The sequence below is a fragment of the Hydra viridissima genome, unplaced genomic scaffold (genome assembly GCF_058129835.1).
Source record: "Hydra viridissima isolate aposymbiotic clone 2 unplaced genomic scaffold, HvirCarnegie_v1 scaffold_6, whole genome shotgun sequence".
Taxonomy (NCBI): Eukaryota; Metazoa; Cnidaria; class Hydrozoa; order Anthoathecata; family Hydridae; genus Hydra; species Hydra viridissima.
The window spans coordinates 6,083,403-6,097,128 of NW_028324305.1; the positions used below are offsets into that span (position 1 = coordinate 6,083,403).

Sequence of the window (13,726 nt, forward strand, 5' to 3'; positions counted from 1 at the left end):
TTAAATATGAAATTTCTTTATTTCGGTTTATTAATTTTTTATTTTTACACAGTCAAATACTATTATTCAACCCTATGTTTTTCTGGAAATATGGCAGATAAGTTGAAATATTATTAGTGGTTCTGCTTTAGAATTAAGTTAGAACTTCAAAGAAGATTTTAGCCCATATTTGATCTTAGGTTTAGTATGTTCTTAATTCTTTGTTAAATAGATTTCAGTTTATTTACTTTAAGTCATTCACGTAGTTTCAATAAAATTTCTTACGGGTTATTTATCTTTCATGAAAACTACCATTTTAAGTATCTACACATTTTTTGTTTAAATAAATAGTTTAAGTTTATATGACATTAAGATTTAAAACTAATTCATATCTAACTTTTAAAGTAGTATAAATATTATTGCATAAAAAATATTTTAGAAATGGATACTTGCGTGGGATCTATACTCGGGCATAATACCGTTACAAAAGAGCTTTACGCAATCCATCGAGATCAAAAGACGTACTTGCATTTTCATAAAAGTCTTAATAAGTGGTTGGTATTGACTAATCAACAGTTCAAGGAAACAGCTTCTAACAATATAAATGAAACTATGAGGACAAGTGTGGAGGAAAACAAAGAACAATTCTATAACATTGGCCTAAATCAGTGGATGGGTAAATAATAATGAAGCATTTTCTTTTAAATGATTTTTATTTTCATATTTTCATTTAAAATTTAAATTTTGCTCTAACATGCAGTGGTGAGTGGATTGTTTGGGTCGGTGATTTATAATTACCTATTTTCTATTTTGTTTGTAAAACAAGGAAATAACTAGCTAAGACTATAACTTTCATGTAAAATGCATTAAAAAATACTTTAAATTTCATAGAAAAATAATAAAACTTGTTGCAACCGGCCAAAAACATCGTTACCCTTTTTAAACCTGAATGTAAAGCAGTTTAGGTCATATGATAAACTTGACTGTAAACTATATTAGTCCTAACTGTTACATGGTTGGTGGATAAACCTTGGCATTCTGTGCGTCTATTGATTAGGACTGAATATTAGGTATATCCTGACTGAATAAAAAGACAAATACTGCATCTTGAAAGAAAAATTACTAATTACTCACTGATAAAGAATTTATCAGAATTTGGAGAGACCGGGGCTTGTTGACTATAGAGGTAAGTTGACACACTGCACTTAACTTTGGAATTTTCAACCACAAATTTCAAAAATTCACATGGAACCTTCCCACTTAACTAATTCATTTTACGGTGTAGTATCAGGGGTATAAGAGCATGGGCATAGAAGTTATAGCAATTTTTTTGTTTTTTTACTAATTTTGTAACTTTTGCAACTATGTTACTTTTTTAACTTTAAAAAGCAATAGCATTAGTTACTAGTAAACCCGAATAGATGAAGGTTTTGTATGGTTCACTCAAAGCAGTCACCTTTTGTTTTTTTCAATATTTTGCGTTTTTGGGGATTTATAAGCCATTTTGTGAGCAAAATGCTTTTGAGGTTAGTTGGCAATAAAAGTTAATGTCAAAAAATATTTTTGAATAAAAATTATCATAAGTTTTCATAAAAAAGATGCTCTTGAAATAGATGCTTAATGTTGCTAAACTTATCTCTTTTTAAATGCTGCGCCAACTTACCCTGAGAATATGGGCAACTTACCCCTGCCCGGGGTAAGTGACAGATATACCTTTTTTACTTTTGAAGGCCACTAAATATTTTTTTTTTAATTATTTGACACTTGAACATGCTTGCAAAATTCATATTCTTTTTGAACTGCAATTTGATATCCTCAAAACAGTTCACCCAGAAATGCACAGAGCTCAAAAACTAAAACTGTAGCCAACTAGCCCCGGTCTCCCCTACTTAAATAAAATTTTGAATGATTATATGCACTAAGCACTAGCGTTTGAAATTTGTTGTTGCAAAATGTTGTTGATGAAAGATGATCATGTCCACCAGATCTTTTCTAATGATCATCACATCTCAGGCTGTTTTGATAGTAATTTTTTAATATTATCTTTTCTGTGGTCATATGGAAGCATGAACAACGGTTTTATAGAAAATGGAAATTTACATTTGGCTAAGCAGTATAAAATTAAAATGGAGAGAATCATTTACTTAAAACGGCCAGTTTTCTTTATTTTTGAAAACCGAGAGAATGCACGGTCGTTTAGACTTTAGAAATAAATGGAAAGTTATTATACGCAAGCGCAGTAGAGTTAAAAATAATTTAAAATTTTTAAAATGGCTACGGATGCAAAACTTATCATTGACAACGAGTAACTTGTTTAATTTTAGATAATTAAATAGGTTTTTAACTAGTTTTTTCATGAAATTATTTTGAAAATAACTTGCAGCTGTACGAAAAAATTTTTAAAATAAAATACAAGACCTCTGAATGTGAATAATACCTACTTTCAGCTAAAGCAACTTTAGTGTTTTTGTTTACAATTTTTAAACCTTTTTTAAAATATTTTTGAGCGTAGAAATTTTTTAATTTAAATTTATTCAGCAACATGAACCTTTTATCTTTTTTGTATTTTTTGCTTATATGAGGATTCAATTTTTTTTGCAGGGTTAAAAGAAAATCTTAATCATTAAACTTTTGTAACCTGTTGCTATGGTACTCTTTTCCGATGTTACTATATATATATATATATATATATATATATATATATATATATATATATATATATATATATATATATATATATATATATATATATATATATATATATATATATACATACATACATACATACATACATACATACATACATACATACATACATACATACATACATACATACATACATACATACATGCATACATACATACATACATACATACATACATACATACATACATACATACATACATACATACATACATACATACATACATACATACATACATACATACATACATACATACATACATACATACATACATACATACATACATATATATATATATATAGTATAAACACTTATCTATTTTTTTTAAAACCTTCTGAAGGAGTTAAACAGACTGTCAAAGAACAAAAAACTAGATAAATGTTTGACTTTTTTATTACTGCTCTCTTCTTTAAGAATATTGAGCACTCTATTTGTAAAATACACTAACATTGTTAGTGTATTCGACAAATAGAGAGCTCAATATTCTTAAAGAAGAGAGCATAATATTGTTATATGTTAGTAACATAATATTGTATAATATTTTATAACATAATATAGTTATATGCTAATAACATAATATATATATATATATATATATATATATTCATAATTTATATACATCTGGCAAATAATATCTACAATATTATTGCTATTTATCGATCAAATCCAATCATTCCAACAAATATTTTCTTTTTCGAATTATCTGACCTCCTAGAAGAACTTCAAACATTATCTGGAGAAATACTTCTGTGTGGTGACTTTAACTGCCCAGGTAATACTCCAACAACCTGCAATTCAAGACTTGCTGAGATTCTAGAGACCTACAACATGAAACAAAGAGTTCAATCTCCAACTCGCATATCACCTACTACCGGTATAGCCAACTTGCTTGATCTAGTAATAAGTCGACATGATGATATTTCACTCAACAATATTCAAGTAACTGATGAGGGTATTTCAGATCACTATATGATTCAGGTTACACTTTATCATCAACCATCAAAGAGTAAAACTGTTTGGTTTTCAAAACGAAACTTTAGAAAGCTAAACTTGTCATGCTTTATAAAAGAATTGCAAGTAATGCCATGTTGCTTATCACCTGAAAACAATGTGGATGATTATGCTGAACAAATAAAATCAAATATAACAACTGTTCTCGATCATTTAGCACCCGTTCGGAAATATTCAATGCGAATTGGTAAACATGATGATAAATGGTTGTCTTCAGATGCCAAGAATAAAAAAATCAGACGTCGTAAACTGGAGCGTTGTTATAAAAAAACTGGAAACTTATCAGATAAAAAACTATATCGAATTGCATGCCGTGAGGCATCAGCAGCAATACATAAATCAAGATGTGATCATTATAAGGCAAAGCTAAATTCAGCATATGGTAATCAGAAAGAAACATGGAATATTATTAAGAAATTACTACATTCAAATAGCTCTAAAACTAAAAACGCAATACCAGAAGCAAAATGCAATATAATAAGTCAATATTTCATACACAAACTTGAGAGTATAAAAAATACTATCCAGGAAAGGCTTGCGAATAGCCCAAAATCTAAATTCATTTCTGAGTTATATCCCCCGGTAAGCTTTTTAACAACATTTGGTACAGTCACACCTGCAGATGTATCAAAAATAATCAAAGCTCTCAAACCTAAGACATCGCCACTTGATATTATTCCAACAAACATCCTTAAATCTTGTTCAGAACTTTTCAGTCCAATTATAGCTCGCCTTGCTGACCTCTCATTCAAATCTGGAATTTTCCCAGCCTCATATAAAGTTGCTCAAATAACACCAATTCCCAAAAAATCAGGACTAGCAGAATTTGACTTATCAAATCTACGCCCAATATCAAATCTCAATACAATTTCCAAAATTCTTGAAAAGCTTGCATTATCTCGTCTCCTTCCACACGTAACTTCATCTATTAACTTCAATCCTTTACAATCTGGTTTTAGATCGAATCACTCAACTGAAACAGCACTATTAAAGATATGCAATGACATCCTGCTAAATATTGATGATGCTTTGAACACTATTCTCCTATCTCTGGACATATCTTCAGCATTTGATACAATTGATCACAGCCTGCTGATTTCCCGTGTTAAAGATGAATTTGGTGTCACAGATATTGCACTAAAATGGCTGACATCATACTTGCACTCTCGAAAATCTTTTGTTTCTATTGGATCAACAAAATCTAGACTAATGGCAAATTCAACAGGAGTACCACAGGGTAGTGTATTAGGCCCATTTCTATTTTCCATGTTTGTTTCACCTGTATATCGTATTATAGCTAAGCTTGGTACATCAATATGCTGATGATACCCAACTTTATACTGCCATCAACCCAGGCATAGATAGTATTAATAAAATCAATGTGTGTGCTAATGCATTAACAAAGTGGTTTCTAGAAAATGGACTTCTGCTCAACCCAAATAAAACAGAAGCTGTTTTATTTGGATCTAGAAAACAAATTAGCAAGCATAAAAATGATTCAAAAATTGTTTTTTCTGGAACAACACTAAATATGATAAATTCAGTAAAAATCCTTGGTGTCACCCTAGATTCATCGCTCTCTATGGACAAACACATAAACAACACTATTAAATCCTGCAATTACCATATTCGAGCACTACGCCACATTCGGCCGTGTCTGACTAAAGAAGCTGCAAATACAATTGCATGTGGCATTGTTAACTCTCAGCTTGACTATTGTAACAGTCTTTTATCTGGTACTAATCAAAAAAATATTAAAAAACTCCAACGAATTCAAAATAGCTTATCTCGAATCATTTTTAATTCTGCTATTCATTTAAATTCAGAAATATTGCTGAAATCTCTTCACTGGTTGCCAATAAATCAAAGAATAATCTATAAGATATCAGTTATCACATATAAAATTTTATTATCTAAATCTCCAGCATATCTATTTGAACTCCTAGAAATCCGAACTTCAAAACATAATACTAGGTCATTAGACAGTTGTCAACTTACACGTCGTCAGCAAAAAACTTCTCTGGGCTCAAATTCTTTTTGTATGACTGCACCTCGAATTTGGAATGGTTTATCTATGAACACGCGAAACTCAACCTCTTTAGAAACATTTAAAAAAAGACTAAAATATGAACTTTTTATAAACGCTTTTTCAAACTCATAGCTAACTTGTTTTAGTGCTTCTGAATTACTTCATCACTATTGTGATTGTTGTAAATAATGGCACTTTAATCTCTAATTATTATTATTATTATTATTACATAATATATATATATATATATGTTATGTATATATACATAATTTATGTATATATACATAATATGTTATATATATATACATAATTTATATACATAATATATATATATATATATATATATATATATATATATATATATATATATATATACAGTAGCGTCCAAAAGTAATTGGACAAACACCTTTTTGGTTATATTTTCTCATCGAGTCAACATTTTTAAATGAAATTTTGCATAAGCATGTCAAATTATACTACAATTATGAAAAACAAAACAAAAATTCCCTTTTGGGAGTAATTACTTTGCTTCCCTTTTGGGAGTAATTACTTTATAAAAAAAAAAAAATTTTGCTAAAAGAATGGAAATGACTGGCTCAAAAGTAATTGGACAAACTAAATATGTCGTTTAAAAATAAAACTTTCTCAACAAAGGATAAATTTTCAGCATTTTTTATGAAGATTTCTGTTAAATAATATATATAATATTACATAGTGTTATATTCTGTTACATAATGTATATAATCTGAGCATAATCCTAGTACTTCGTTGGAAAACCTTTTGCCGCAACGACAGCATTACATCTACGTGGCATTGAATCAACCAAATTAATTAAAACATCAATTGGTATTTCCTCCCAAGTTCGCTTAATCAACTCAAACAAATCATGCTGATTAGATGGTTTCCGAACACTAATTTTTCTCTCAATATGTTCCCAATATGTTCGATTGGGTTCAGGTCCGGACATTGTGACGGCCATTCCAAGATACGAACTTTCTTTTGAGCTAAAAAATCCATGACTAGCTTGGAAGTGTGTTTTGGATCATTGTCGTGTTGGAAAGTCCAACCACGCAACATTTTGTTATTTGCATGTGGCAGCATTATATCTTTGATTATTCCTTTATACATGTTTTGGTCCATAATGCCTTGAACTCGATAGATTGGACCTACTCCATCACGGCTAAAACATGACCAAACCATAATTGAACCACCACCATGCTTTACTGTAGGAACTTGGTACTTAACATCATTTCGATGACCTATTGGACGTCGAACATATTTAATACCATCAGAACCAAACATATTAAACTTTGACTCATCACTCCATAGTATTTTTGACCATTGGTTTGCTGTCCAACTTAGATTTTCTTTAGCGGATTTTAACCGTGCTCTACGATTTTTTGCAGAAATAAAAGGTTTTTTAACAGGACGACGGCCAAAAAGGTTGTTTTGTCTTAAGCGACGCTTTATTGTTGCATAAGAGCAAGAAATTTGATGGGACTGTGTAAGTTCTCTATGAATTTCTTTAGCACTCTTGCGCGGATCTCCCTTTGACGATCTTACTACAATATTATCTTGGCGAAAAGTTGTTGATTTTGGGCGTCCTGACTTTGTAGATACTTGGAAGTGACTCCGTTGTTGAAAAACTCCTAATGTATAACCAACTGTTGATCGTGGAATATTCATATCTATTGAAATTTGTCGCACAGTCTAACCGTTATTAAATGCTTGTACAATCAACTTTTTCACTGCCTCGCTTAAATATTTATTATGTTCCATTACAAATTATTGATCATTGAATGTTTTATAAAATTCTGCCTTCAGAAAAAGAAGTTAAAATAGTCTAAGTTATATCAACATTGTTAGAGTTTAGTTTGTCCAAGTACTTTTGAGCCAATCATTTCCATTCTTTTAGCAAAATTTTGAGTAATTACTCCCAAAAGGGATTTTTTGTTTTGTTTTTCATAATTGTAGTATAATTTGACACGCTTACACGAAATTTCATTTAAATATCTTTACTTAATGAGAAAATATAACAAAAAAGGTGTTTGTCCAATTACTTTTGGACGCTACTGTATATACAGGGTGACCACAAAGTATCCGCACAGATAAAGAGCTTAATAAAAAGCATGTAGAAAGTATTTGGAACACAAATTTTATTTTAAAACATTTATTGAACTATAACAATTATGATTCAAAGATTGAATTCGAATTTTCCTCCATCAGCAAAATAACAGGCCTGTAGGCGTCTCGGGAATGCTTCGACGGTGGCGAGCAAGTAGGCAGGGTCCAGAGAATCCCAAGCTTTCAGTAGTGATTTTTTTAAACTTTCAATATTTTTATGCGGCTTTTGGCATGCCTTTCCTTCTAGGACGCTCCAGACTGAGAAATCCATCGGGTTAAGATCGGGGCTCGATGGCGGCCATTGAGAAAAGTTGATAAAATCAGGAAAAGTTGCCGCACAAAAATCCTGAACTGTCTTCTTTTTATGGGCTGGAGCTCCATCTTGCATGAACGTCCAAATACGATTTCCAAGTTCTTTTTGAGCCCAAGGAACAATTTATAAGTAAATAAATAAGAAAATAAATAAGAAAATACATAAGTGCTTTTATGCTTATATTTTCACAAGATGAAACCGTCTCCTGTGCGGATACTTTGTGGTCACCCTGTATATATATATATATATATATATATATAGGCAGTGGCCTTATTCTTCACAAAAATATTAATTAACAAATTATATTCAGATTATAATAATGTAAACTGAGGTCTAGCTTTATTTGTATCTTTGTAACATTTATAACTTATAGAAAGAGCGCTCCGGTAGGAGCAGGTAAAATCCTTATTTTTTAAAATTCTGTAACCGTTTGCATAGCAGTATATTGGTTAAGTTATTTTACCTAAACATGCATATTGGTTAAGGTATTTTACCTAAACATGCACTGATTTTAAATTATCATTTTTGGATTCTTTCTTGTTTCGGAACCTTAAACCTTCAAACCTTTTTTGAGTGGCGCTCAAAAAATGTCTTTGGCCCACTACATGACGACTTGACCCTGGTTAATGTCACCCAGTGTAGTGCAAATGACAACTGTAAATATCTGAAAGTTATAGGGAAGTTTGATTGTTCTAATGATAGAAATAAGATTTTGCAATATCCGCATAAATGTTGATGTATTAAATTTGTATAAAATTGAATTTTTATTTATTTATGCCTAGAAACTAAATGATGGAAGAAGAAAGAGTGTTAGAATAGGTTTCCATTTAGTACAGAGACAAAGGGCAGTTGATGTTTTTCTTGAAAGCACATTGTTTATTGTACAATAACATTTTTTACACATTTTTGGAGGATGGACAAATTCCAAATCTGTCATTTCAACATGAAACAGCTTCTCTAATTTTACTTTAAGAATTTCTCCTGTAAAATAATGTTTTTTACCAAGTAACTGTCCACAAATTCTGCAAAGGAGTTTAATATTTTTGTTGTGAAGTTCCATTTTATCTAATATTAGACTATTTAAAAAATGGTATATATATATACAATTATATGTTTTTTTTTTACAAATCCTAGTAATTCATTCATATTTATCAACCAATTCCTATATATTTATACTCTTTTTGAAATCTCTTTCTCTATTTCTCTTCATATATATATATATATATATATATATATATATATATATATATATATATATATATATATATATATATATATATATATATATATATATATATATATATATATATATATATATATATATATATATATATATATATATAGTCACATCGGAAAAGAGTACCATAGCAACAGTTTACAAAAAGTTAACGATTAAGATTTTATACTAACCCTGCAAAAAAAATTGAATCCTCATATAAGCAAAAAATGCAAAAAAGATAAAAGGTTCATGTTGCTGAATAAATAAAAATTTAAAAATTTATACGCTCAAAATTTTTTTAAAAAAGGTTTAAAGATTATAAACAAAAACAGTAAAAGTAGCTTTAGCTGAAAGTAGATTTTATTCACATTCAGAGGTTTTGTATTTTATTTAAAACATTTCTTAGTACAGGTGAAAGTTATTTTTACAATAATTTCATTTAAAAAATAGTTAAAAGCCTATTTAATTATCTAAAATTAAACAAGTTACTCGTTGTCAATGATAAGTTTTGCATCCGTAGCCATTTTAAAAATTTTAAATTATTTTAAACTCTACTGCGCATGCGTATAATTTTCCTCTTTCAAACGACCGTGAATGAGTTTTAGAGAATTATGTCTGACGATTGGCCAATCATTTTTCCACTCTTTATTCCCAATTAAAAAAAAAAGAAAAAGTAAGCATCCCAATATCTAGAAATTGTAACAAACGTTTTTATACTCACAAAGTGACACACAGCTGTCAGCATTTTTGTTACTATTTTTGTTCATTGGTCTGTATGCTTCTATTTATAAAAAAGTTACTACTTGAACAACAACAATTTTCTCTGAAAACATTTGCATTTTATAACTCTTGGAATTAAACGTCCAAGTTGGTGTTGCCGCAAACACAGCTTGTTGTTAAATTATTTGTTTTAAATGTATAACTCCGATCAACACCAAAAACCTTTTTTCTTTACGACAGTATTTCATCAATTTTTGGTTAGGCCATATTGAATAAATTGACGCAGGGTTTCCATAACAAAAGCGATCCTACAATCTTTAAGAGCAATAATAACTAAAAAGGATTCTCCAAAATTAATATTTTTTTTATCTGCTGTCTTCGAAAAGGTGCAAACAGAAAAATACTTGAGTTTCTTTTAAAAGCGATTGAACGTTGGAATTATATAAAGAAATTAAAGTAGCGGAGGATAAGAAAACTTACCCCCTTTCGGGACTCCATCAGATTTCTCTTTAGCAATATTAAATGAAGCCAAATCTGTTATACTAAAAACCTGAGCAGCTAAAGAGCGTTTTCCTGTTCACTCTGCTTTCGCTTAAGAGAATTTAAAAAAACGGTGAATGTTTCTGATAGCTGTTATTACAGTTGACGCTTATTTAAATACTTTTCGATTGATTTTTTTCGTTTGCACATATTGATCGCATATATATTTTTATTTGCGTAAAACCATTTGTACCCATTTTTTATTTGCGTAAAACCATTTGTACCCATTTTTTATTTGCGTAAAACCATTTGTACCCATTTTTTATTTACATTTGTAGTTCTTTTTTTTTTTTTATTAAGATATAATAGATTTTGCCTTCGATACTCGAAATATAAGTACATAAATTCCTGCTACCCAGTACGCCCAATAAGTAAAAAAAAGACGCAAGAAAGTTAGCACTTTTTAATTATTTGTTCACCAGTGCATGTTTCATTTTATTCTCATTTGATGCTTGAACAAAAGAACAAGAAGACTAGTGTTTGTTGAGTTTTTCTTTTTTAACAGGAAACACCGAAGGGTTATTTTATCGCAATCATTCTTCAAGCAACTGGTTACAAAGAATCAATTGGTTTCTTCAAGCTACGACATAAATATACATTTTATGAAAACACTATGAGCAGTTAAGAACTATTGTCAGATATATATGAAACTGATAAAGCAGAGGACGCTTCTGAAAATAATATTTATCACTTAAGTATGGATACTATGAGGCATATAGTTTAGTGCTTCTTTTTATTTTCAAATTTCCTAAATGTAAATGTAAATTTTCGTAATATAAATAAATTTTATATAATGTTAACTGATTTTAATATATATAATGTTAACTGATTTTTGCAAATCAGTTAACATAATAAATAAGTTAAAAAGTATATAGAACTAAAACATCTAACTTATGAAATAAATTTTTACAAAAACTTAAACTCCATTCGACTTTAACTTGCAAGCTAAATTATCATTTCAAGCAGCCTGTTCTAATCTGTTCATTCCACGTCAAATCACAATAAAAATATCGTCGGGAGACTTTTAGCCCTTATTTAAAAACGGTCCTTCATAACTGTTTTTTAAAATGTAATTCCCTGAAAATGATTAAATATTCTTCCCGTTTTTTTCATTAGTACCACTTTATTTATTTATATTTAAATATCTTGATAATAGCAGTAAATTTTTTTGTTATATTTTTGGTAAAAGCTCTCAAAAAAACGGGACCGGGAAGGGAAGGGAGATTCGGAGAATGTGAGGTTAAAGATAATTCCTAATATTTCTTTAGACTAATATCATTTTTTAAAAGCAGTAGTTTTTACAATTACATTATTGAAACGGTTAATGTTCGAATAAATAAAGCGTATTTAATATAAAAAATATACCGCTGTTCATACTCAAGATAAAATATTTTCATTAGTGCTTTGGCTTAAATTACTCTGATGAAATCGTGAATTACCGTTATTATAAACGAGGTATTGGACTGCAGACAACCTATTTCGTTTTGATTCAGTGTTATATTGTTTATCCATAACCTTTTTCAAGATTGGTAATGTTATTTTTGCATATTAATTAATCGTATAAGCTATAATATAAAACTAGACCAAAACAAAGCAAAAATTACCAATTCCTGGCCGATACCGCGGCCTCGATGATAACATGTCATTTTATTTTTCTTTTTTTTTATTTCAAATGTTTATATAAACAGTTTTATTAATAAAATATTTTTACCCATTGTTTAAGAATTATACTTGTAAAAACCGTTGTTAACATTCTGAACTACAGTGACCGCCCGGTTTGAAACCTAAAAAATATTCAATTATTGAAAATAAAGTTTTACTTGATCAGAATTGTCACAAACAAGGATATCTAACTTATCCAAGAGTTCGTTGGTATTTTTGCAATAAAATGCAATGTCATGGATTTAAAATTATGTAATTTGAGTTTAAAAAATTTTCGAAGCCTTGTCATAGTTTTAAAAAGAGTTTTCCAAGAGTGGTGACAAATCCAATTAATGTATACAACTCAGATACTGGAAGTAAGTTTTCTATAATTGTACTTGGATCCTCTTCAAGATGTAATACTCTTGGGTTAATTACAATTTGTAATCGGCCATCTTTTGTTTTGGTTTTTTTGAAATACCAAATGCTACGGAATACTTTTTACTTCGAAGACCAAGAGGATTAAGATCCTAATATTTCCATTAAGTTTTGATACTCCCTCTACAAGAGCAACAATAAAATAACGCTTGACTCATACATTGTCAAGGTCAGGTTGGTTGGTAGTTTTACGAGACAGATTAAAAATATTCAAAGCGACTTAAAATAAAAACCGACCAGAATCTAAAGCAGCTCTTGCAATTGGAGAAAGAGTGTCAATACTTCTTTCAGAAATTATAAGTTGAATAAATTCATCAATATCCTTTATATAAGCCGTTGATAAATTTACTAAATCACCAGCTTCGTAGAACTTTTTTTCTTTACAAGCAAAATGCTCACTTATATCCGCTTTTTAAACCTAAAACTTTCAAATTTATTTCCTTCAACATTACATTGAAACCCAAGTCTTGTTTTAAAAATTGAGCACATTTTCTTGGCTTGATGCTGGCATAGTTCTAAACATTTAATAAGCTCCATTATTGTTTCAAAAGAAACTTGATTAAGACCAGCTCGGTCACTTCTTTTGTCTTGAATTCCAGATATTATGGTCAATAGTTTACTATGTGTAAAAATCGTGAATTTTTCACCTCTAAAAGTATTTTCCTATTTCATATTTAGTTTTAATTTTAAGCATTTCAAGTCAGAATTAATAATGTTGTTATCTATTGATATTTTGAAAAATCTAAATTTCTTCTGGTAATTTGATTTTTTTTAAAACTAATAATAAAAAATAAATAAAGTTAATCAAACATTTAATTAGTCAAGAATAAAAATTCATCTTAATGACTTACCTAAGAAAATAATTTTAGCCATTTATCAAAATATTTTTTATCATTCTTTTGTATCACTTTTCAAATAAATGTTTTTATATCAATTGCTAAAAATACCTCCATTTAAAAAATTATAAAACCACTATGTACCCAAGTATGTTAAAACGCCGTCTTTAAA

The 13,726-nt window shown here is 29.2% G+C and overlaps 2 protein-coding genes across 9 annotated transcripts in view; both read left to right on the forward strand.

The window, feature by feature from the left end:
• Window positions 1-11,436, forward strand: part of LOC149886775 (uncharacterized) — a 32,130-nt gene extending 20,694 nt beyond the window's left edge. For 7 of the 8 annotated variants that reach the window (XR_016453561.1, XR_016453555.1, XR_016453562.1 and 4 more), the window contains 2 exons: window positions 419-655; window positions 11,145-11,436. Coding sequence is in view for 4 of the 8 variants with exons in the window: in XM_090091207.1 (XP_089947333.1) it covers window positions 419-655; window positions 11,145-11,230 (323 nt within the window). In the remaining 4 variants the exon portion in view is untranslated. Of the gene's footprint in view, window positions 1-131; window positions 185-418; window positions 656-11,144 lie in introns of all 8 variants that reach the window. The other variant, XR_016453554.1, reaches the window with a different exon arrangement.
• LOC145190138 (uncharacterized) overlaps window positions 1-13,726 on the forward strand; it is a 168,018-nt gene that overhangs the window by 114,450 nt on the left and 39,842 nt on the right. The window lies entirely within an intron of this gene.